Source organism: Mustela putorius, unplaced genomic scaffold, assembly GCF_011764305.1.
Source record: "Mustela putorius furo isolate JIRA1106 unplaced genomic scaffold, ASM1176430v1.1 tig00003845_pilon_pilon_pilon, whole genome shotgun sequence".
Classification (NCBI taxonomy): domain Eukaryota; kingdom Metazoa; phylum Chordata; class Mammalia; order Carnivora; family Mustelidae; genus Mustela; species Mustela putorius.
This window is the reverse complement of record NW_025421998.1, coordinates 40,289,662-40,314,756: the sequence shown is the minus strand read 5'-3', so window position 1 is coordinate 40,314,756 and position 25,095 is coordinate 40,289,662. Positions and strand designations below refer to the sequence as shown.

Below are 25,095 nucleotides of genomic sequence, written 5' to 3'. Positions count from 1 at the left end.
AGTAGTAATGGCCGAATATGGTGGGAGAGTTGAGCAGATCTGACAAGGCTTAGGGAATACTGGATGACTCTCTTCAGGGGAACTTCAACTAAGAAACGTGAACTCTGGTTCAGCTTCGTCCTGGAGAGATGCTCAGAATATTTTACTAAATGGGAAAACCAAATAGAAGACTGAGGTTACAGAGTGATGTGGTATAATGCAACAACAGGGCTGCAGTAGGATGTTCTTCCTTCTCTGCTCTGTTGTTCTCCATAGTAATTATTTACCCTCACCTATGTTTTGCACTGAGGAATCTTGTTGATTTTCCCTGTTCCTCTGTATTGTGAGTGTAAGCTCCATGTCCCCAAATACAGTAGGTGCTCTGTACACGTTGTTAGTTTGATGAAAAAATTAAACTATGATTTTCTGTCCTAACAACCTCAGTATGCATAAATTGCACAAGAAGGAAAAGGGGTAAATCTGGTTTCTACCCACAACTTTTGGCAGCTAAAAACCCTATTCACCTCTATCTGTTTAAGAACAAGGACCCCAGTGGTCTGGGGTGCAATGTTGTAGGAGAGATGTTGGGAGAAGGGTGGATGTTTTGGTCCAGCTTCAGGACTTGCTGTTTGACTCTGTTTGGCGGGAGTTGGGTGGGGGGGCTTTTATTCCAGGGCTGCTAGTTTCTAATCTAATAACTAAACATCTTGACTAGACAGGACCTAGCCTGGTAAGGCACAGGGGAATTATGTTTGGGGAGGACCTTTGTTTCCTTAATGACTATTGCGCTCAGGAATCTGGGACAGGCAATCTTTCATTCACTATTTTATTTTACACTTTAAAATTATACATTTCTTTTCCATAAAAATATCCAGTTAATCTATTTCTTCTATTCCTAGACTTCCCTAGCATACAATCAAATCTTTAATCGTTTAGCCCCTGTTAGTCTTTTATAAATGAACTAACTTCTGACTTTATTACTTTCCCTTCCAAGTTAAAACATTCAAGCTTTGCTTGTCAGGTTAGACTGGGTTATGCTGCAGTCACAAATGACCTTGAAATCGCAGACATTTGTAACCAGAAAGCTACATGTGGATCATGGGTAGGCTGTGGTCCTTCTCCACTTGTTTTTTCCTGGGTTTGGCAGAGTTGCCTGCCTCTGGAACACTGCCAGACTCCTGGCAGAGGGGAAAGAGGACATGGTGAACCATTATGATGGCTCCTAAGTTTCTGTCACTTCTGATCACATTTCACTGGCAATAGCAAGTCACATGGCTAACCCTTATCAGTGGACTAGAAATGGTAAAATGCTCCCCAGGAAGGGGCACTGAACAATAACAGAGTTTACTGAAAGGGCTGTCCCCACCAAGGCACATAGGGTACACATTCCCATGCCCGCTTATCTGTGTTCTATACATGCACTGGCCAACGTAGAGCCTAGAGCCATTCCCCTCCATGCCTTGACCCCAAATCTTGGATTGCCTCGTGTGGTTGGAGAATATGCCCTCCCTTATTGCCCCAGTCACATTCATTTTTATGGTGTCCTCCCGTGCTGGACCTCCATCTTGCCCAACCTTTTCTTCACCCTCAACAACTTTTGTTGGTATTTGGCTATTATTTCAAAGTTCACTGTCACCACATCCCAAACCTTTCAGTACCACAGACAAAATGCCTTCCTTCCGTTTCTTAGCGGAAACAGAGGCCTATTAGTACAAATTCTTCTAAGAATTGTAATCCCCCCAATTTCTTTTCTTTTCCATAGTGCTTATGTATCATCATAGATATAATTAATTTGTCTTGTTTATTTTCTCTCTGGCTTACCTATACCGCAACACCGTTCTTTCTCTCTCTCCTCTCCTAAAAGTAGGAGTCCTCTTTTTCCTCTAAATGGTTACATTCTGCCCATTTCCTGTGGCTGCACTGCTCCATTTACTCTTGCTTCTTAAAATGGAATCTTTTCCCCTTCATTGGCTTTTTCCACTTGTTCTGTGTACTGTTGACTATTAATCAACATGGGCCTTAGGAACACCATTGACAGCCCCACACAGTGGAAAATTTGGTATAACTTTTAACTCCACCAAAACTTACCTACTAATAGCCTACTGTTGACCTTACCAATAGCAAAGATAGTCAATTAACACATATTTTGCACGTTAGATGTGTCATATACTGTATTCTTAAGGTAAGCTCAAGAAAAGAAAATGTCAATGAAACCATAGGAAGAGAAAATATATTTACAGAATTATATTGTAAAGAAAAAAATCTGTGTGTGAGTCTACATTGTTCAAACCAGTGTTGTTCAAGGGTCAACTGTACTTTCTCTAGCTGTCCTTAGGGACACACTGGGACCTTTCATATCTTACTGCCATTTCTTGGAAGGACTCCCTCTACCTGGTTGGCTTGCTGAGCAACTTCTGGGGCAGGCATGGAAGTTCTCAAGTCATCATGCCAAGTTTGAGGCAACACTGTGTGGTATTGGGTATCTTAATTTATATTCTTGAGCCACTTCTTTATCTGTCAAAAGAAGAATAATTATTCTCCATGGTTAGTATAGATTAGAAAGTTATATGAAATACATCACAACTAGGAGGTACTCAGTAAATGACTGTTAATATTATTACCTTAAATATCAGTCTCTGCTCACATGTCATCTGTGCAAGGTCAACTCTGAGTAGTGTTTTCTATGTTCAGTGCACTCTATTCTTTAAATCAATTATTATTCTGATTCTAAATCAGTGGAACTTCTCAGGAAGCTTTCACTCTTTCAGAGGAGAGGCTCTCATTTTTTCCAGCTTTGCCAGTGTTTCCTTATTCCTTTTTATAAACCAGTCTTTTCTTATTTGGGACAATATAAATGTTTGTTGAAAGAATAGATAATTCCCAGTTTTACGAAATCTGTGGTTCTACAAAACACACATGCGCAAAGCCCGTATTAATATTCCCTTTCTTGTCCTGAGGCTAAGTAACATATCCTAGAGTGACAAATAGTATTATGATAGACAAATTTTTCTGGAATTGGAGTTTCTAGAATTTTCCATATTACTATTTAACCTGCAGACTTAAATGTAGGTGTCAGGGGAATTCTGTGAAATTAGAAGAAAAGTAAAGGATATAGAAGTAAAGATCAGAGGTCCTATTTCAAATTGCATTTCAACAACTGATTTAAAGAAATCACAAAAAAATAGGTCAAACAAAAGAGAAATAGAATCATAGGCTGCTGAGAAGGCCCAAGGCTAACATTTACAGGACAGGGCAAGAGATCAAACGGAGGCTCCAGCTACATTTTTGTTTCCCTATGACTCTATGCTGTACCTTGAGAGCTCACCTGTAGTGTCATCCTAAATTCCTCCTTGAATGGGCAAGGTCACGTCTAGTGGCAAGGTCAGTGGCTCTGGTTACTGTTATCTAAAGGTGGCTCTATTGTTAATAATTCTTCTTATGTTTAGGGAAATTCCCCCAGAAGCATTTTAAATTTTGGAAGGTGAGATGGGATGGGCTTGTGAAATAGTTGAAACTCTAATTCAGTGTTCCCTAATGTGAGAGTCATCGGCTCCTGGGTAGCTTTGGAGTTAGGATAGGGGTTGGCAAATCTGAATGGCTTTATAGCATTTTCTGTAGACAATAGACATGTCAAACTCCTCAACAAACACTTTACCAAAGATATATTGGGTTGAATAAAATGCAACCTTGTTTTAAGGTGTTTTAATATTGATGAAGCTTTTTTATTATTATGTACATTTTTTCAATCCATTAATACCAAAGGAGAGAGCTACCATTATGTGGTTGTCTTATTACTACATATTTTTTTAATTCTTGAAAATGGATCCATCTACAAAATACCCAAAAATGAACCAATTGAGAATCAATTTAGTAGTTCTTTAAAAGAATTTAATTAATTAATTAATTAATTAATGCTCTCAGGGCTGAACAAGTGCAATCTTGTGCTGTCAGTTAAACTTTTGGGATGGGGAACTAGCCTAAAGTTTTTACTTGACAGAGGAGGGTTTTATTTGATTCCTCAGTGACTCAGGTCAAAAAAAAATGTTAAATGCTTCCAGGCTACTTTGAGAGTGATGTTTCAATACAGGGGTGGGTAAGATGTGGGAAAATAGGCCAACATAATTTAGTTCTCATTTGTGTCCAATAATTAAGAGAGGATATGAATCATTTTCTACTCTAGTTAAATCCACGGCATCCTCCATTATATCCTAGATCAATGTATTGGGTAGGGTTCTGAAAGGAAGCAGATGTCACACTCCAATTGAAAGTAATCACAGAAGTGTGGGCAGGATAAAGGAAAATCAAGGTGGTTTTGTACCCTAGAGATAGGCCTGAAGAGGAAGAGGAAGTAAGAGTTACTGGAATCCGAGGAGAGGGTGGTATGAAAGCCAGTGGCAGAAGCTATGGGCTTTAGGAGAAGAATTTTATAGTAAAGAAGTCAGGGGAAGAACTAGCCTGACAATTCTCACTTCCACGAGAAGAGGAGGGGTAAGGGAGCCAGGACACAAAGTGAAGTGGGAAAGGATGGAGTGGCTCTGGATGTATGAGTAGAAGATAGAACAGCCAACAACACTAGATAACATACCAACTATCTGTCTTCCATTACAGACAGGGTGGTAAAGGGAATTGGGCTCTGTATATAAAAACACAGTTCTTGGTGATTTAATCCAGACTGTTTGGCTAAATTCTTCAAGTTCTCAGATTCTTAGTTTTATGTTTGTGAAATATAAATAGAAGACCTCCTTTCCCAGGTTGTTCTCAGGTTTCAGACCTGTTAGGTAGATAAGTGTACAGCAAAATCACAATTTGCTAAAGACTTTAGGGAAGTAAAGAACCTTACAACTTAGTCATCTACCATCTTGCTCTTGCCTATCAACTACTAAGTGTTCTGTACGTGCTCTGTGTAAGATTTATATTCTAGACAGTCTGTAATCTAGCTGGGAATTATTGTAGGGAGATACTGAATGTTCCTTGCACTCTATGAGCATTGACTATAGTCTGATCTCAGTATGTCTTACACATTTTACGATTTATCAGTTTATTTTGTTGCTGATGTGTCTAATAAAATACAAATTTATTTAAGGGTGGTATGAAGTCTTGATATCTTGTTGGGTTTTTGTTTTTCTTTTGTTTTGTTTTTAATTATGGTGCTACGTTTTCACTATCAAAGAAATACTAAAAACATGTGATCTTGTGGGGTCAGGTCAAGAGAAACTTTTCTGTGATTCTAAAAGGAATCTTGTACTTAAAAATATTTAGGAATCAATAGTATATTTTGGCTTTGTGTATCAACTTGGTTATATTTTATAAAGAAATTTTAGGCCTTAGAAATTGGTTTCCAAGGCCATCCCATTTATAATTGGTACTTAGGACTAAAATAATAAGATATCTAGAACTAAACCTAACCAAAGAAGTGAAATACCTCTACTAAGAAAACTATACAACACTGATGAAAGAAATAAAAGATGACACAAAAAATGGGAAGATATTCCATGCTCATGGTTTGGAAGAACAAATGATATTAAAATGTCTATGCTACCCAAAGCAATCTACACATTAAATGCAATCCCTATCAAAATACCAACAGCATTTTTCACAGAACTAAAACAATCTTAAATTTTTTAAAAAGATTTTATTTATTTACTTGATGGAGAGAGAAAGAGAGTGAGCACAAGCAGGGAGAGCTGCAGGCAGAGGGAGAAGGAGAAGCAGTCTCCCCACTGAGCAGGAAGCCCGATGTCGGGCTTGATCCCAGGACCCTGGAATCATGACCCCAGCTGAAGGCAGCCGCTTAGCCGACTGAGCCACCCAGGTGTCCCTCAATCTTAAAATTTATGTGGAACCACAGAAGATCCCAAAGAGCAAAAACAACCTTGAAAAAGAAAAGCAAAGCTGAAGGCATCACAATTCTGGACTTCAAGTTATATTTCAAGGCTGTAGTAGTTAAAACAGTATGGTATTGGCACAAACATAGACACGTAGATCAATAGAATAGAACAGAAAATCCAGAAATAAACTCACAACTATATGGTCAGTTAATCTTCAACAAAACAAAATATTCAATGGGGAAAGTACAGTCTTCTCAACAAATGGTGTTGGGAAAACTGGACAGTAGCATGCAAAAGAAAGAAATTGGAACACTTCCTTTTTTTTTTTAAGATTTTATTTATTTATTTGACAGAGAGAGATTACAAGTAGACAGAGAGGCAGGCAGAGAGAGAGAGAGAGAGAGAGAGGCAAGCAGGCTCCATGCTGAGCAGAGAACCCGATGCGGGACTCGATCCCAGGACGCTGAGATCATGACCTGAGCCGAAGGCAGTGGCTTAACCCACTGAGCCACCCAGGCACCCTGGACCACTTTCTTACACCATACACAAAAACAAAATGAAAATGGATTAAAGACCTAAATATGAGATGTGAAACCATAAAAATCCTAGAAGAGAATACCAGTAGTAATTTCTTTGACATAGACCATAGCAACTTCTTTCAAGATAGGCCTCCTGAAGCAAGGGAAACAAAAGCAAAAATAAACTATTGGGACTACATAAAAATGAAAAGCTTCTGCACAGTGAAGGAAGCAATAAACCAAGAGCAACATATGGAATGAGAGAGGATATCTGCAAATGATGTAGCCATTAAAGGGGTTAGTACTCACATATGTAAAGAACTTACACAACTCAACACCCCAAAACCAAATAATCCAATTAAAAATGGGCAGAAGAGATTAAAAGATGTTTCTCCAAAGAAAACATCCAGATGGCCAAAAGACACATGGAAAGGTATTCATCATCACTTATCATCAGGGAAAGGCAAATCAAAACCACAACGAGATACCACTTCACACCTATCAGAATGGCTAAAATCAACAACACAAGAAATAACAGGTGTTGGCAAGGATATGGAGAAAAAGGAACACTCATACACTGTTGGTGAGTAGGCAAACTGGTACAGCTACTGTGGATAACGGTATGGACATTCCTCAACAAGTTAAAAATAGAACTACTCTATGATCTAGCAATTGCGCTACTGAGTATTCACCCAAAGAATACAAGAACTCAAAGGGATACACACACTCCTATGTCTAAAGCAGCATTATTCATAATAGCCAAGATATGGAAGCAGCCCAACTATCCATCGACTGATGAATGGATAAGGAAGATGTGGTATGTATACAGTGGAATACTATTCAGCCATGAAAAAGAATGGCATCTTGCCATTTGCTATGACATGGATGGAGTTAGAGAGTATTATGCTAACTGAGAGAAAAAGACAAATACCATGTGATTTCACTTATATGTGGAATTTAAGAAGCAAGGGAAAGAATGAGAGAGATGGAGAGACAAAGCAAGAAAGAAATTCTTTTAAAAAATTATTATTTTTATTATGTTACGTTAATCACCGTACAGTACATCATTAGTTTTTGATGTAGAGTTCCAAGATTCATTGTTTATGTATAACACCCAATGCTCCATGCAATACGTGCCCACCTTAATACCCATCACTGGGCCAAAGAACAATTTGATGGTTACCAGAGGGGAAGTGGATGGGAGGATGGAGTAAGTAGATGTTAGGGGTTAAGGAGTACACTGGTCATGATGAGCATAGGGTGATGCAGGGAAGTGTTGAATTACTATATTACACACCTGAAATAACACTGTATGTTAGCTAACTGGAATTAAAATAAAAACTTACACTAAAAAAAAGAAAAAAAAAGAAAAACGGCTTCTGAGGACAAGTCTTTCTCTATACGGCATAACAAATCTGAGGGCAATACTGGTACCAGTTCAATGATGCCTTTAAAATAGAGAGTTTTCCCTTTCAAATTCTCAGTGCAAGAAATAAAAAGGAGAAAGGTAATGATCCAATATAGGAGTGGGGATGAAATGTGGAAAAGTATATTTAATCCTGAATATAAGTCATTCGTGTGTAGCAAAAATAAGAGAGGCTATGTGAGCTCCTTGCCCTTCTGTCAGTGTCTCTGGTTTGACGCAGTGTCTCTGGTATGAGCCAGCTTTTCTTGTTAATCTAGTCCACAGGCAGAAGAGCACATCTTGTGGATCCAGGCAAACCCAATTTCACATCCTGGATCTCCAAGTATCAGGTGGGTGAATTTGGATAATTCTAACTGGTGTAATGTAAAAAGATCCAGATTGCAAAGTTATTTTGAGTTTCAAAAAGACAGATTGATGTTGTGTGGAATGAAAAAAAAATTTTCTTCTTGGGTGCTATGGCTCCAAAGAATGCTCATCACTTTAGTGTTTAGAATTTCAGTGCTGGAATGACCCCAGTAATCTCTAACTTCCTTTCAAAGATGGAAACCCAGAGAGGTTATAGGACATGCCCATGGTCATAGAAGAAGTTAGTGGTATAATTCAGACTGGAATTCCATCCTTTCCAGAAAGTGACATTTGTCAATGACAAAATTGGAGGAGGAATCAAATTGAACCGAATACAGGTTTGAGAATCTATCTAGTGGTATCCATTGAGCTGATGATGAGACTCAAAGGTGAAGTCAGGTGTCACCAGGAAGGTGGTAACCCAGTAGAAGGAGAATATAACCACATCACAAGTCTAACGATGACCCAACACAAAATATACACTGAGCTGTCTGTCCGGAGGAAGGAGAAATTATGTCTGAGGTAGAAGACATAGTGAAATCTACATAGTAGTTAATAAAAAGATATCCTTCCAGCTCTTCCCATCTGCCCCCTTATTTATTAATAGAACAGATATTTCTTTATCCACATCTATGTATCAGATGCTCTCTTAGTAGTTAAGGAGAAACTAAAGTACAGGTTTCCCTGTTATCTCGAAGTAGAGCATTCCTAGGAAAACATTTGATAGGCCGAAATGACATAAAATGAAGAAGCAGTTATCATGAATTTACATGGAAAATTTGAGTTTTCTCAGACCCCAAAATCACCTCTCTTAGGCCTTTCTGATACCAAAGGACACATCCTGCTAATGAATGCACAAAATGAACAGATAAAGCACGGATGCCCATAGACGTTGCTCAAGGCTATGGCCCCTTGACTGTGAGTGTAGTTCTGGGGAAGGAATGCCTCGGTGTCCTTGCTGTTCCATCCACCGTGCCGCTGTCCTGGCTGGCTGCAAATTAAATGCTGAACGCTATTTTCGCTTCTCGCCTTTTCCCCCAAAGAAAAAAATCCTCTTTGGATTTCTTTCAGGTAGCGAAAACAGGTACTAACTAATGTGGGTCTTTTGTAAAAGCAAGGTGGCATACCATAAACTTTAGAAAAGCAGTTGATACCTGGATGCCTAAAAACTTTGTAATTAACGATATGAGGGAGATCTGCTGCAGAGGGGCTGCTGCAATCAATTTAGTGATGATTTCCCCAAGAAAGAACCAAGTGCAGAAGACCCCCTAATTGTCAGGGCAGCAGGTAAGGTCCTGGTCCTAGGTGTCAGTGGGGCACCTGGCTGGACCTCTGAGGCTATCCTTCAGCAGGTGCACTAACACTTTAAGGAGCTGGAAAGACGCAGTTTCCTCCTTGGTCCCCGCTCCTCCTCCGCCCAGCCAAGGTCTGGCATTGTGGGCCACGCCCCTGCGCGCTGGTTGGTCCTCACAGACATGATGAAACTTCCCGCAAGCATTACAGGAGCGAGGCCCGTATAAAGTCACAGGAAGCCCGCCGCCCGGCCCGCCTCTGCAGCTTCTACCTGGCATCTCCTCGCTGTTCTCTCCGTCCGAGCCCAGGTAAGCCAGGCTCTAGCGACCCGCGCAGCGCCCTCCCAGCGTGCCCCGGAGCCGCCCCTGGAGGGCCGGCCCTGGAGGAGAGAGGAGGAGGTGACGCTGCGGCCTCGCTTGCACACCGGAGGGCAGAAGCGGATGCAGGCGCCTGCCCGCGCTGCGGCTCCGGCGGGTAAAGGGGGCGGGGCCGATTGTTGCGCACCTGGGAGCTAGCGGGGAGGAAAGACTAGGATCTAGGTCTTCGGAGGGAGGGATCAGGTGAAAGACGGAGGGGAGGCCGGGCTGCGGCCCACTTTGGCCCCTATAAATTCTTACAATTTTTTTTTATTATATTATATATTGCGTGGAAGCCTGTGGAAATTTTCGCAGTCTGGGCGCTCTGCGGTGGACCCGCCAGAGGGTGCACGTGGCTGGAGCTCAGTTGGGAGTTTCGCGCAGTCTCTTGGTCCGGGTCTCCCAGCGTCGCTCAAAGCCTAAGGGTCTGCACTTAGCCCCTCACCTCTGGCTTCCCACACCTTTTGGCTCCCCTCTCCTTTCCCCGTCCCCCTACCCCAGACTATAAGGCTCAACAAGTGACTTGATGAACCAACCCCACCTAGGAGCGATCTGTTCAGGGCGACGGGCGGAGCGGTATGGAAAAAAGCAAAAGAACTAAGATGTCTTTCTCAATGGTATCCATTCTGTAGGGCTGGTTTCAGATTAATGTTACTATTTTGACGAAAAAAACCGTTTTCTGCTGGGCCCTTGGCCTATTCCATCATGGGCCATTGTCCTGGGTGCCTTGACTTAACAATTTAAAAGTACTCATAACTCTTTTTTTCATTGATTGGGGGCGCATTACTGTAAGATTAGTTAAAAGTAACTTAAGTCTTGAACTTGTGCAAGAGTTGGTTGCTGATACCTTAAGGTAAAATAAAACAATATGGTGAAGTTTTTAGTTGGTAAGCAGCATGGAAATCAAATGCACGGAAGCAGCACTGTACAATTCAGAACTTGAAATGCTGACTCGCCCGAATTAAGGTGTGTAAGTGTAAAACACACCAGATGTTGACGACTTAATAAAGGCGATGTAAAGTATCTTGTCAATAATTTGTTATACTGATTATATTGAAATACCTTTTTTGGTGCATTGTGTTAAAATATATTTAAAGTTGTCTTCCCTTTTTCTCTTTACTTTTTTATTGGGCCTACTGGTATTTTTACAATTCCATATTGGCTTACATTTCTGGACGGCACTGTTCTAAAAGTTTATGAGGAAGTGCAGAAAATTACAGGGAACAGGTAATAGCAGTAGGAAAAAACATTGTAAATAGGACCTTTGCAAGTAAGCCCAAGTCCAACAAAAATAGGTAGTAGTTTTAATGTGCTTTTTCCTGCTGGGAAAGGTAAGTGTGCTTCACTAATGTGTGTTTCCCTTCTTTCCCCTCCGTTTTAGTGCTTAGTGTGTGTTCCTTATGCAGGTTTAATAATGGGATTCGCTAAGTGGCATTAGGAAGACTGGTAAATGATTCACTAATGACCTCTTGTGATTTTCAAAGCAATTTCTCAGCCCATTTTTAACTGGTATAGAGGAAAAGATACATGACTTATCAGTAGTCATCTCACTTAAATCTAAGTGAATTTCTCAAATGTCTTATTAGAGCCTATTTGGCAAAGTGCATGGAAGGGACTGCATAGAACATTTCCAAGTTGTTTGAGTCACTATTTATTTTTGTTAGTTTGATGTGGTCTCATTAGAAAGCTAAACAAAGCTTTGGTTCATTTAGATGCAAATGCCCTGAGAGGATTGCCTAAAGTGACTGATGTAACTTGAATATATGTATATATTTTCTCGAGAATTTTTGTCCCAAATTAGGTTTGCTGCAAATTTGCAGTAAAGATACCCAAATAAGTTTCTAAGTGTGAGATATTTTGGTAAAATAACTGTTTTGAGTTGGCAGCAGCCAAATAAAATGGCCCTTTATTTCACAGTTGAGAATATGAAATTGCAAGGAAATGTCCGTAGGAATTGTTTGCTTTTTGGCCTATAGGGATTGCCACGTTGTTTTTCAGAGATGTTGGTGTTTGTGTCCTACCTGCTTTGCTTTCCTATGAACCAAGACAACTTTAAGACAAAATACTTGAGAACATTTGTGTCATTTAGGACATTTGGATGGTGAACATTATGTATTTCTGTCAACTTAAAATGCTTTCTGTTATACAGCCAAGATATCTGATATCAGACATGCCTTTCTTTTTTCTCTTTAGAATTTCTTGCATCACGTTTGAGTAAATCACTTAGAGGTAAGCAAGAAGTTGTGAAATGATTATAATGGTTGTATATCTTAACATAACACTTGAGCAATATGTATGATCTTTTTTACCTGCTAGACTCGATGTGCAGTTGGTATAGGTAAAGACAGGACGTTTAATTGTCAAAGAGACCCGAGAGGGGACTGTATTAGTAATTTGGGGAGTCTCTTGGATTTTTGAGGGCTTCTGAGGTTCTGAGATGGAGAGAGTGGGACGGGGATCTCTCACTAGGTTGGAGCCAGCCCGCGTATGTATCTGATTTTAGGAAGTAAACCTCAAGTGTGGCCTCGCTCCCCCAAGGTCTAGCTGGCCAATCCCAAGGTGAGAGAGATGCAGGCATTGACGGGGTGCCAGACTGCTACTGCTGGATGGAAAGATCATGCGTCTTTTCTGAATACTTGTATGAAAATTAAATCATTCTCAACTCCTCTGTGCCTGCCAACCTAATGGAAAATTGCTGTAGACGAGAGAGTTTAAATGTCAGTCTTTGAAGTGGTTGATACCAGTTTTTGGAATCAAGATTTACTACAGACTTGGATTGGGTATTGAATATTTAACTGGCCTGCTCTTTTCTCCATAGAAAGCCCATAGCCCCATTGCACCATGTGTGGGATTTGGGCCCTCTTTGGCAGTGATGACTGCCTTTCTGTGCAGTGCCTGAGCGCTATGAAGATTGCACACAGGGGTCCAGATGCATTTCGTTTTGAGAATGTTAATGGATATACCAATTGCTGCTTTGGATTTCATCGGTTGGCAGTGGTTGACCAGCTGTTTGGAATGCAGCCAATTCGAGTAAAGAAATATCCTTATCTGTGGCTCTGTTACAACGGTGAAATCTACAACCACAAGAAGGTAAATAAAACAAAACCAGAAGGTATTTGAATGTGATTAAACCTCAGAGCTAGATGGTTATAACTTTTTTGTACTTCATGTAAAGCTTTTTACTTCTCCAACAATTTCCATGTTCATTATCTCATTTGCTCCAATTATAAGGATGATGCACTGAGACCCAAGAGTTCAAATGAGTTGGACACACACACACACACACACACACAAATGAGGATTACAATTCTTTAACTCTCAGCACTTTTTTTTCCTATTATGAATTTGAATATTAATCAGAGCCCGTGTTTGGTGCTGGGGATACAATAGTAGGAATGAGAGGTAGTTCTGCACTCTGATGGAGCTTATTCCATTACAAAGCAAAGAAAAAAATCCCTGTACCTATGACTGAAATATATAAATATATATATATATAAATCCCTGTACCTATGACTGAAAATATGGATGATAGGGGAGATCCAGTGATCAGAGACCTCTGGAGGAACTGCCACCTGAACCGATACCTGATGCACCATGATCAACTAGGGGGGCTGGGAGGAACTTCTCATGCAGAGGGAATAGCATGTATAGAAGTCTGAGGAAGGAAGCAGTCCTGGGATAGTCAGATGTGAACAAGGGGTAAGGTGGGGTGAGGGTGGACAGGACCCGATCAAGCAGGACTTGGTAAAGAGTTAGAATATCATTCTAAGAGCTGTGAGACCGGAGGATTTTAGGGCAGGTATAGAGTTCAGTAGTTGAGAGGTCATCATCCTTGTAGCTTTTATATGAGGCTGCCCTCAATGATATTTATTACGTCTGCATGTTCCACTTAAATAGAACGGCAAGACAGAAGGGTGGCCAGAGGAAACAGTGCGGGAAGTGATTTTCTAGCAGCATTAAAATTGGAACAGCTGTCTAATCTGGGGAAAGCTTACTCAGGATGAGAGTGGTAAGAGAGGGGAAATTCTGATCCCAGGAAGCCACATTGGCTAAGAGCTTTCCAATCTGGAAGTATTTGGCTAGTGTTTCATACATCTTTTAAATTTAAATTTACAAGTAATTGTTTTGTTTGCCACCCTCCTCCCCAGCTTTTATTTTTGAGAATTTCAAACATATATTAAAAACAAAAAACCCCAAAAGTAAGAACCTAGATTGTATAACTATTAATGTTTTGTCCTATTTGACTTATTTTTCTCTTTCTGTATATACACCTAGGCATTAATTTTTTGGCTGAATCATGTTAGTATGCTACAGATATTGTGATACTTTACTCCTAAATATATAAGCACTTATCTTTTCAAAATTAGGGCATTCCTCTACCTAACACCAATACTGTTAAACCTAAGAATCAATAATATCATTTCATACTCAGTTCATACTAAATTACTGCGAGTTGGCCAAGAATTTCTTTTTTTTTTTAAATTTTTAATTTTTTTGGCAAGGGAGAGTAGAGGAAGGGCAGAGGGAGAAAGAGAATCTTAAGCAGATTCCTTGCCCAGCAAGGAACCCCACATGAGGCTTGATCTCCCAACCCTGACATTACAACCTGAGTGGAAATTAAGAGTCTAGATGCTTAACCCACTGAGCCACCCAAACACCTCTGCCAAGAACATCTTTATAGTTGCTTTGTTTTGTTTGAAGCCAGACATCATTCACACTGTTTCTTGGTATTTTTTGAGTTTTGTTATGTCATGTCAATCATTCACAAATAAGGATTTACATTCTAGTCACCCTTTGGATGTTTTTATCTCTGGACAATGGCTTTTGCCATTATTGTCTGCTTATAGGAATAATCTACTTTTTTTTTTTAAAAGATTTTATTTACTTATTAGAGAGAGAGCACGAGAGGTGGGAGGGTTAGAGGGAAAATCAGACTCCCCACTGAGCAGGGAGCCCGATGTGAGACTTGATCCCGGGACCCCAGGATCATGACCTGAGCTGAAGATAGTTGCTTAACCAACTGAGCCACCCAGGCACCCAGAATACTCTGCTCTTAATAGGCTTCTCATTAGAGAAGTTTTTATAGTTAACTCAGCAGATTCCTTTCATACATTTCTTAAGAGCATATTATACACAGGCATCATTTTTCTAGGTGCATAGAGATGAAATGGTGAGCAAGAAAAGTAAGAATGGATTTCACAGCAGTGAGAGTGCAGGAAGGAACAATTAAGACTTCTTTCTTACTAAAAAAAAAAGACTTCTTTCTTACTAAGCCAAGTTAGTACCATATACGTGAGAATGCTGGGTTGGGTTATGGCACTATTAACCTTTCACTTTAAATGACATAGGAAATACCTTGTTTAACTTGAACAACATTTCTACTTTTACATATTTTATTTAGAAGTTAGAAAATGGTATTTCAAAAGTATTTTTACTCTAAATTTATCTAATACGTTGTATTTTCAAAAGCATAGACATTCCATTACTTCTACTAGTCATCTAAGGGTATGCAGCGTGAACAGCCAGAAATTAGACGAAAGAGGAGGATGGCCATTTTCGGTTTATGTAAAGTCTGCTGCAATGGAAACTCCAAAGCCCATTTATTTATTTATTTATTTATTTATTTATTTATAACAAAAAGAAAACTTACTCTTGCTAATAAAAGACAGCTGGAGATGTGCTGGGTGTGGAGGAAGAATAAATGAAGGAGAGGAGGACTCTGAGTAGAGGCTGGGGCAGGGAGGAGTCTCTGCAGGGAGCATAAGGGGCTTGCAAACAGCAAGTTGGAGGGCGGTGTGATAGCTGTATGGGGGACAAGAGAACGGGGGCTCTTATCTCCATGCAGCTTTTACCCGAGTGGTTTTTTCAGGAGACTGGAAAGCGGTACCTGGGAGTCATTAAGCAATAACTTCCCTGCAGGGTTTAGCTCAGGAGCAGTGCTGACTTGGTGGCAGTGGTGGGATAGATTGAGGGAAGACGTTGCTCACCAAAATCACTGACTGCTTTAGGGTATACTCATCCTTCAGATGCCTAAGCCCAGAAGGGTCCCCAGAAGACTGCTTTCCAAGCCCCACCTGCTAGTGCCAGGGTCTCCCCTGAGAGTCTCTCAGAGTAGGGGGAGGGCAACAGGAAGTGGCTCTGTAGTCCCTGGAGGCAGCCAAAGCCCATTTTGGGGGTCATTCTGTGAGTGCCCAGAGACAGTTTCACAAATCCTAGAGTATGCTTAATTGTGAAGCATGTTTATAGGTCATATGTAGACAAACATATGTAGACAAACATTTTAGAAATATGTTTTAAATATCAAAACGTACCTAGGATTTCCACCTTATTTTGTTAATGTGAACCTCTTCTCTCTCCACTGTCAGCCAAAAATAGTAAGTTCACAGAAAGAGCAACTCCAAGGACTTCACCCTCACGGTTTGCAGTGGTGATGGAGATCCACAGGGTCCGAGTGTCCTGTAATCAAACCCTCTCCCTGTGCACTCAGTGTGATCGTGACCATCACTTTGCTGTGCCTTTGGGGCATGTGGGCTTCTAACGTGCCCCTGTCATTTTGTCTCTCAGTGAGAAGTAGCTTTAATGCCACTACAGTGGTAGGAGGACTGAATATCACAGTCGTCCCCTGGGGGCCAGCAGGTTTGTTTAGATCATGTGTCTTTATCATTATGATGGAATCATCTATTTGCTGGGGATCATACAGACTATGTTTGTCCTTTAAAAAAAAAAAAAAAGATTTTACTTACTTATTTGACAGAGAGGGAGAGAGAAAGAGAGCACGCACAAGTAGAGGAGGAGCCAAGGGAGAGGGAGAATCAGATTTCCTGCTTAGCAGGGAACCTAACATGGGGCTCCATCCCAGGACCCCAGGCCAAAGGCAGATGCTTAACCTACTGAGCCACCCAGATGGCCATTTGTCCTTTTTCTTTCCATTTTCATAGGCAGGTCTTGGAGACTGAACTAGAACAACCTTAGCTGATACTCTGTTCCAAAGTCAAAGTATAACAGTGTGAAAGCACACATTTTTAGTGTCATGGCAACTGGGGGCAATCTACTTGCTTCAACTTACATATAAATATGTATGTATTACAGACATAGCACATATCTAAGGTGACTTTCTATCTGTCCACTCATGACTCTTGAGATGCATTGCCTTCATCAGAATGTAACTAAAATTTTCACGGGTTTAGCTTTATGTTACAAAGAATTTGCAGAATTGTGACTTCAAACAAGTTATATTTTGGTAATGCCATGATTCTTCTAAATCACTGAAGTGCATGCTTCTAGAACGTAGAAATACTGAACCAACTTTGCAGTGAAAAACTATTTGTGAGTGCACACAGATTCTAACATGTTGCTTTTGCTGCTGTTTTTCAAAGCTGCAACAACATTTTGAATTTGAATACCAGACCAAAGTGGATGGTGAGATAATCCTTCATCTATATGACAAAGGAGGAATTGAGCAAACAGTTAGTATGTTGGATGGCGTGTTTGCATTCATTTTATTGGATACTGCCACTAAGAAAGTGTTCCTGGGCAGAGATACTTACGGAGTTAGGCCTTTGTTTAAAGCCATGACGGAAGATGGATTTTTGGCCGTGTGTTCAGAAGCTAAAGGTAATTAGAGAATTTTTCTGTAGGTTTTCATTATTGCTCTGGTTTTGTGTTTCCCTCTAGATCCTATTTGCAATTCCCGTGGTGGGCAGTCCAGAGGTTTTCAAGCGACTATTTGTCATTGCTTTTAGAATAATGTATCTAAAACTAATCTGTTCATGGTATTCCCTGGTTAAAACTTTTTAATTAACTCCTCACCTCCCATAAGGGTTGTATGGCTCTGTTGCAGTCTGCTGGCTAGTGATGGGATCTGGGTCCAGTCTGGTCTTTGAATTCAGTATGACAGATTACTGGGCTGACGCACTCAAATTGTAAATCATAATGAGTATTTGATAGGCTGTTCTTCTTACAACAGAACATCGATTTTGTATCAAAGATCGTGGTGGTGTCAATTTGGTTACTCACTGTGAAAACTTATTGAGGAAATTTAATTATACTGTTAATACACAGTATATAATAACTAGTAAAGGGGTAGATGCCTGACTTAATGTCCAACTTTAAAGTACCTCATACTGGATTTATTTGCTTGTCAAAGGTCCAGGAACCACAGCTGTTTTCTTAAAATACCTCAAAGAAATGACAGCCAGGATATCATAAAATGAATAATTTCAAGTCCCTCTCCTTGCTTAGTGTATCTTTTGTATCTTAATTTATTATAGTGTATTATTGTATTATGTATTATTATGTATTATTATGTATTATTAGTGTATCTTAATTTATTATAGAAAATAGATTTTCTTGATCTGAAATTTCAGCGAGGAAGAAGAAAGGGAACATTGGAGATTTTCCTATTGCTCTGAAATACTGGAAATCAGTGTAGCCTTGCTCAATATCTCTGTACCATTGTGACCTCTCTTGTAAGTAGATAGTAACATTGGGTTAATTTTCCCCTGTTTTGCTGATATAATAGACATGTGTTTGTACGAAAAAGGGAAGTAGGAATTTAGAGGACAGTAAGTTCTGTGAGAGTTAGTGTGAATTGTAGCATGAGTAAAATTCTTTTTTGGAATTTGTAGGCCTTGTTAACCTGAAGCACTCCACAGCTCCTTTTTTAAAAGTGGAGCCTTTTCTCCCGGGACACTATGAAGTTTTGGATTTAAAGCCCAATGGCAAAGTGGCCTCCGTGGAAATGGTCAAATACCATCACTGTAGAGAAGAGCCTCTGCATGCCCTCTACGACAACGTGGAGAAGCTGTTCCCAGGTACTAGAGCAAACGCCCACTGGAAATGATACTAGAACGGGTCACATGTTTCATGTGGATGTGGCGCACTGGGCTTTGGCAAAGTCTCCAGTTGAGCACATGTCATCATGATAGAGAGATGAGTGTGTACCTCGTTTCAGTAAATAATTCAGCCCAAGATTTTCTGGAACCATTTGCTTACTTTATGTGATTGTAGGTTTTGAGATAGAAACCGTGAAGAACAACCTGCGGATCCTTTTTGACAATGCCATCAAGAAACGCTTGATGACAGACCGAAGGATTGGCTGCCTTTTATCAGGTGAAGGCTGTTAAAATGCCTAACTATACTGAATGCGTATTTAAGTAAATGGCTTGTAGCCATCCCTGAGGTTTTGACGATAGAATATCGAGGATTTAATCTTTCTCTCCATCAGAGGATGAAAATGTTTTCCATAAGCTGCATTTGATATTCACACTAATATAGCAACATCTGCTTACATTACAATTACTGGGATGAGCGAGCTAATAAACGTTCTTCAGCATCGTGTCTAGTGATTTTTTTTTTTTTTAACCAATTCAATTACTGCAACCATTATCTCGGGTTATATATATTAGATTGTTTTCTTTGATTAAAGTTGATTTTCAGTTTATAAAACTTGGGGATTTTAAATGGCAAAACTCTCGTCCTGGGGCTTCACAGGATTGTAAATCCTACCTGCTCCTCTTCCACAAGGCAGGTAACCCGTGTACTTCCGGTCTCGCTCACAGGGGGCTTAGATTCCAGTTTGGTTGCCGCCACCCTGTTAAAGCAGCTAAAAGAGGCCCACGTTCAGTACCCTCTCCAGACATTTGCAATTGGCATGGAAGACAGTACTGATTTACTGGCTGCTAGAAAGGTAAGACACTGCCTCTGCCCATTATGTAATTCAGACAGACGTGTTAGCATAACAATCAGGCCCATAATTAATGATTCTGTGCTTCTGCTCCTGTATTGACTCAAGAAATTATTTTAAATTTAAATATATTAAAATGGAATGAAATGCCTGTTGAATATCAACAGTGTTGCCCGCTGTCCTCTAGATAAAATTCTACCAAGGCCCATGCAGGCCTCATAAAAACCTAACGATAATAATTCTTGTTGAACATAATGGCATGGTATAGTGGTTAGGACTGCACGCTGTGGAGCCTGACCACTGGTTTCAAATCCTACTTCCACCATTTGTGTAATGGGAGTAATAGTAACTACTGTGGGATAGTTTTGTGGTGAAAATGATGTAATTCGTCTAAACTGCATAGGATAGAACACAGCATGTAGTGAGTACCCTGTAAATGTTAGCTGTTTTTTTGTTTTGTTTTTTAATAAAGCATTGTGTGTTAGGATTATGGGCAGGGGGGACCTTGTATATACATATTTAGTGTTTAGGAGACCTTTTTCCTAGTCTGGAAGAGCTTATGTAGAATGGAGGAGAAAGAGCTAGAATGCAGTCTCAAAGCAAGCTGATCAATGCTGAAAGAATCCAAAATAACCAAAGAAAAAAAGGGGGGGGTGGCATTTCTTTTAGGAATAATATCCTGAATGTAATATAAAACATTACTGGAGGGCCAGTGAGGGCCAAGGTTATAGCGGGGCCCTGTCAGACTAGAGAGAAAGGGGGGGGTCTCTTAGGGGTGTAGGGCACACTAACTGTGCAGTACTCTGGACAGTTAGGTGGAAGTGTTGGAGTGGGAAGAGCTGATGGGCCGTCTGCCTCTTAGCTGAGTCGTGGCAGAGACTGGAGGAGGCCAGGAAACCTGACTGGGGAACCTTGTATGCGGTGGCCTGGAGAGTCATTGCCTCCTATTTTGCCTGGTTTGTTTTTCACTATTGTTAACTTACTGTGTTGTGATCTACTGTCATGTTTCCTTCTCAAAGGCAGTTCTTTTAAGTCACAAGTATATGGATGTTTCTTAAATAATCAGGTGGCAAATCACATTGGGAGTGAACACCATGAAGTCCTCTTTAATTCTGAGGAAGGCATTCAGGTCTTGGATGAAGTCATATTTTCTTTGGAAACTTACGATATTACGACCGTTCGTGCTTCAGTAGGTAAGGTATTAAAAAAATTTTTTTTCTAAAGATTTTATTTAGTTGAGAGCGAGAATGAGAGAGAGCCCGTGCGCGCATGAAAGGGAAGAGGTCAGAGGGCGAAGCCGACTCACCGCTGAGCAGGGAGCCCGATGTAGGCCCCGATCCCAGGACTCCAGGATCATGACCCAAGCTGAAGGCAGTCGCTTAACCAACTGAGCCACCCAGGCGCCCCTCAAAAACATTTTTAATACTAAAAAAAGAAAAAAAGGTATAAGGGTTAAAAGATTATTTTAAACAATAGTTTAAAACAAAGTACTTAAGAACAAATGCAAATCTAGAATGGTTTTGGGCTATTTCATGGCAGCAGTACAACTTCTACATTAGGTACATTAAAATGGCTTATAGATAAAAAGTCGTTATTTTGGAAGCCAGTATATAAATACAGAGTTTAAGAAAAACTCAGTAGCTTCCATAAGCCAAAGAGAAAGCATTTTTGGTGGAGAGTTACACTGATGTGAACAATTTCTCTCTCTCTTCCAAGGTATGTACTTAGTTTCCAAGTACATTCGGAAGAACACAGATAGCGTGGTGATCTTCTCCGGGGAAGGCTCAGATGAGCTGACGCAGGGTTACATATATTTCCACAAGGTAAGCATTCTGACATGGAGAGATATTGGTGCGAGGCTAGGAAAAGTGAACTGTTTGCTTGCTGTCCTCTCTTGTCACTGTAGCCCTAACACTTGAGTGTCTTGTGATGTAGATGAGGAAACCAGATCCTGTCTGCTTTGTCAGGGGAGAAATAATCTGCATTCTTGGGGACCGGTTGAGCGTGAGAATCACAGTTCTGATATTTGTTACTATCGTGCGGCAGCATGGTTATTGCCCACGGTGTCCGTTTCATTGCCTGACATCAACCGTTTGGTGTGAAGGGAGGCCTGGTGTAGCAAGCAGGGACTCCCTTCCCCAGACCTTGTGTAGCTTTTTGTCTTACCATGCTTAGAGCAGAAATGTGGGAAAGAGAGAGAAACACAGGCTGTTCCGTGAGCACAAAGCCAAGCTGTTGGTGTATTTGTAACTTCACCTGCTTGTTTGTCAAACAGGCTCCTTCTCCTGAAAAAGCCGAGGAGGAGAGTGAGAGGCTTCTGAAGGAACTCTACTTGTTCGATGTGCTCCGGGCAGACCGCACCACTGCTGCCCACGGGTAACTCAGTAGCTAAGAAGCAGTCGTAAAGATAGCCTTAAAAATCCAACAGCTCGGTGGCTGATTATTTCTTTCAGTTGGTTATATGTTGCAAAGTAGGACTTTTCAGAGAAAATGAAGCTCTTCTCATTCAGAGTGTTACTGTGTTTCTGATGAGGGGACGGTAGGTTTAGACAGACTTTCTGCCAATAAACACAGCCCCACTCCACTGCCATCGGAATGGAGAGGGAAGGCAGATGCAGCTCTTTCTAAGCCTTTTTAAGAGAAGTAAAAATTACACACCCCCATGAAACAAGTGTTTCCAACAACTGTTTGGATGCTGGGTGGTCACAGGGCGGTCAGGATCCAAGAGGGCTGATTGGATTCCAGCAGGTTTCTATGAGACCATTTCTGGATGCCTAAAGCTGTCGCTTTTTAGCTAGTCATGTTGGAGAATTCAAAACTCGTACTGTACATGATAGAAAACTGACATCAAATGTCTTAGTTGCTTCTATGAAATCACACTGAGGTTGGGAAATAATAAAATACGGTGTGGGGAATGAACTGAATCCGTGGTTATTATCATATCCATTTGTCTTACCCAGAGTCGCCAGGATTCAGGCAACATAATGCAGCCTTCGATGAAACACTGTAGATCAGTGGTTTATATTTAATGTTGTATGAAAACTAGTTATTTAGTAGTCAACAATTTTGAATTCTTACTGTTTTTAGTAAGATGAGAGATGGGCTCACCTATAAAAGATGCTGAGGCAGGAAGGTACAGGAAAAGTACATTCTCAGTGATCTGGTCACTCATGATTCTTGCCTTTTTCTGCTTTTTGAGATGTGCACTTAGTTGTTTGTAGAAGGGAAAGTCAAATTATTATCAGTTTGCCTCACTCCCTAGATAGTAAGCATCCCGTTTTGAATGAAGATTTTTGGGTTCACACAGTAGTGTAGGATAATCAGGAGGACTGCAAAAATGACTTTATCGTCTTAACATTACTTAGAGGCTGGTTGAATTGCCAAGAAACTCTCAAGGACAATCTGAACAGACAGGCATTAACTCTCCGTTTTGATTTAGATTTTCTTTTTTCCTTTAAGCCTTGAATTGAGAGTCCCTTTCCTGGATCATCGATTTTCTTCCTATTACTTGTCTCTGCCACCAGATATGAGGATTCCTAAGGTAGGTGAATCAATCCAAGATAAAAAACTCTCCATTGATATCAAATATATTTGGAACTTTTACTAACATTCCTTTGTTTTCATGTCAGAATGGGATAGAAAAACATCTCCTGAGAGAGACCTTTGAGGACTCCAATCTGATACCTAAAGACATTCTCTGGCGGCCAAAAGAAGCCTTCAGTGATGGAATAACCTCAGTTAAGAATTCCTGGTTTAGGATTTTACAGGACTATATTGAACACCAGGTATAATGTCTTTAAAAATATTGTCTGGGGGTGCCTGGGTGGCTCAGTGGGTTAAAGCCTCTGCCTTCAGCTCAGGTCATGGTCTCAGGGCCCTGGGATTGAGCCCCACATCAGGCTCTCTGCTCGGCGGGGAGCCCGTTTCTTCCTCTCTCCCTGCCTGCCTCTCTGCCTACTTGTAATCTCTGTCTATCAAATAAATAAATACAATCTTTAAAAAATATATATATATTGTCTGGAAGAGGACAATGTGGAAATAGAATTGTAATCGCTGTTCATTTTGTGTTTAGTTTAAATGTTTTGTGTGTTGGAGAAATTCTCGGTAAACAATGCTTTTGTAAAATTTCATAAGATTTAGATAGCATGAAGGATTATGTAGTAACATCTAGAATTGAAAGAGGGAGAGACTTACCCGTTATCACTGACCTTCATTTACCACATCATTGCGTGCCTGCTGCGGGTCAGACATTAATAGGCATGAAAGAATAAAACTCAGAGCTACCCTCTGTTATAGACACTCACAAAAATGTTCTTTAAAAGTCACTGCAGCTGTGTATATTCTGGTATTTTAGCATTTTCTAAGTGAAGGGTGATTCAAAGGGTCTCGGGCAACTACAGTCGTGCCTTTTCATAGTTTGGTTGTTGCCATGAAGCCACGTTCAATATAAGGGTTTCTATGCCGTCTAAAAAACCATTTTGTTTTGATGCTCTTCCAGGTTGATGATGCAATGATGGCAGCAGCAGCCCAAAAGTTTCCCTTCAACACTCCAAAAACCAAAGAAGGCTATTACTACCGTCAGATCTTTGAGCGCCACTACCCCGGCCGGGCCGACTGGCTGACCCATTACTGGATGCCAAGATGGATCAACGCCACTGACCCTTCGGCCCGCACTCTGGCCCATTACAAGGCAGCTGCCAAAGCCTAGGTGCCCTCTGTACTCAGCCCTGCCAGGACACGCTCCTCTTGTGAAGGGTTGGGGGCTCCATGGCAGGAAGGGGAGTGGCAAGCATCAACCACTCAGGCTCGTTGGGCATGAAAAAAATAAAAGTCTTAAATTGGAACCATGGCTATAGTTGCTTCTGCTCACGCAGCCCCTTTAGTAGAGGTAACCAGAAACTGAGCGGCTTTTACTGTTTACCAGTAAGGTAGAGAGTGAGCCTGGGAAAGGGGGGAGCTGGCTGACATTTGCAGGCGTTAGCAGCTGCTCTAAGGCTGCTTTAGAAGACTTGGGCCCTGTGCCAACATGGCTCCCTCCCCATCCCGGCCTTCTCTTAGTGTGGCCTTCTCCCGGCCTCACTCTGGCCTTTCTGTATTCCCAGCAGCTGGCCAGACGGCCTCTGCTGTGCCGAAACCATCCATCCTCATCGTAGGCGGCCATGACAGCTCTATTTTATAAAATAGCAATTCTTACTTTCTGTTTTCTGTGGTGCCAACACCTTTTCTGCAACTACTGTTCTAGGTCAGAGGTCAGCGGACTCTCAAGGGGCAGTAGGATTGCAAGCTTTGCAGACATCTGTTGGAACTGCTGGACTCCACGACTGGAGTGTAAAAGCCAGAGCCAATAGGCAAACAAGTGGGGATGGCTGTGTTCCAGAGTTTGTAAGCTCAGGCAGTGGGCTGGATTTGGCCTGTGGGCCCTAGTTCGTAGAGCCCTATTATAGAGAAACAACTCAAACCAAGCATTTGTGATGAAAGGAGAAAGCATTCTAAGCCTAAGCAAGAAAGAGTATAACAAGGAAACATTCAATGAATGAGTAGAAGATTCTCAGTTGAATGCTCATTGGTAGTTTAGGGATAACATTTTGAAATACATTATAAAGATGGATCTCATTTAGTAGCAACTTTTTTTTTTTGAAAGATTTTATTTATTTATTTGACAGAG

The 25,095-nt window shown here is 40.8% G+C and overlaps 1 protein-coding gene and 1 long non-coding RNA gene across 2 annotated transcripts; one reads left to right on the top strand and one right to left on the bottom strand.

Moving 5' to 3' along the window:
• Nucleotides 1–57: 57 nt before the first annotated feature.
• On the bottom strand, nt 58–9,855 carry LOC106007340. Its single transcript, XR_001182048.2, has 3 exons — nt 9,661–9,855; nt 2,371–2,493; nt 58–145 (listed from the first exon to the last, which is right to left on the bottom strand). It is a non-coding gene; the product is annotated as an uncharacterized LOC106007340 (long non-coding RNA).
• Nucleotides 8,027–24,274, top strand: ASNS (asparagine synthetase (glutamine-hydrolyzing)). Its single transcript, XM_004767824.3, has 14 exons — nt 8,027–8,080; nt 8,912–9,697; nt 11,939–11,974; nt 12,564–12,835; nt 17,122–17,359; nt 18,373–18,558; nt 18,755–18,856; nt 19,306–19,433; nt 20,497–20,623; nt 21,147–21,253; nt 21,706–21,806; nt 22,890–22,971; nt 23,060–23,215; nt 23,929–24,274. Exons 4-14 carry the CDS (start codon nt 12,587–12,589, stop codon nt 24,136–24,138), a joined length of 1,686 nt encoding a protein of 561 aa, XP_004767881.1. The 5' UTR covers nt 8,027–8,080; nt 8,912–9,697; nt 11,939–11,974; nt 12,564–12,586; the 3' UTR covers nt 24,139–24,274.
• Nucleotides 24,275–25,095: the final 821 nt, after the last annotated feature.

Coding starts and splice junctions, on each gene's coding strand:
- ASNS (XM_004767824.3), top strand. CDS start 12,587: ATGTGTGGGATTTGGGCCCTCTTTGGCAGTGATGACTGCCTTTCTGTG. Junction 18,857..19,305: donor GATTGGCTGCCTTTTATCAG/GTGAAGGCTGTT, acceptor TCTCGCTCACAG/GGGGCTTAGATTCCAGTTTG. Junction 19,434..20,496: donor ATTTACTGGCTGCTAGAAAG/GTAAGACACTGC, acceptor TTAAATAATCAG/GTGGCAAATCACATTGGGAG.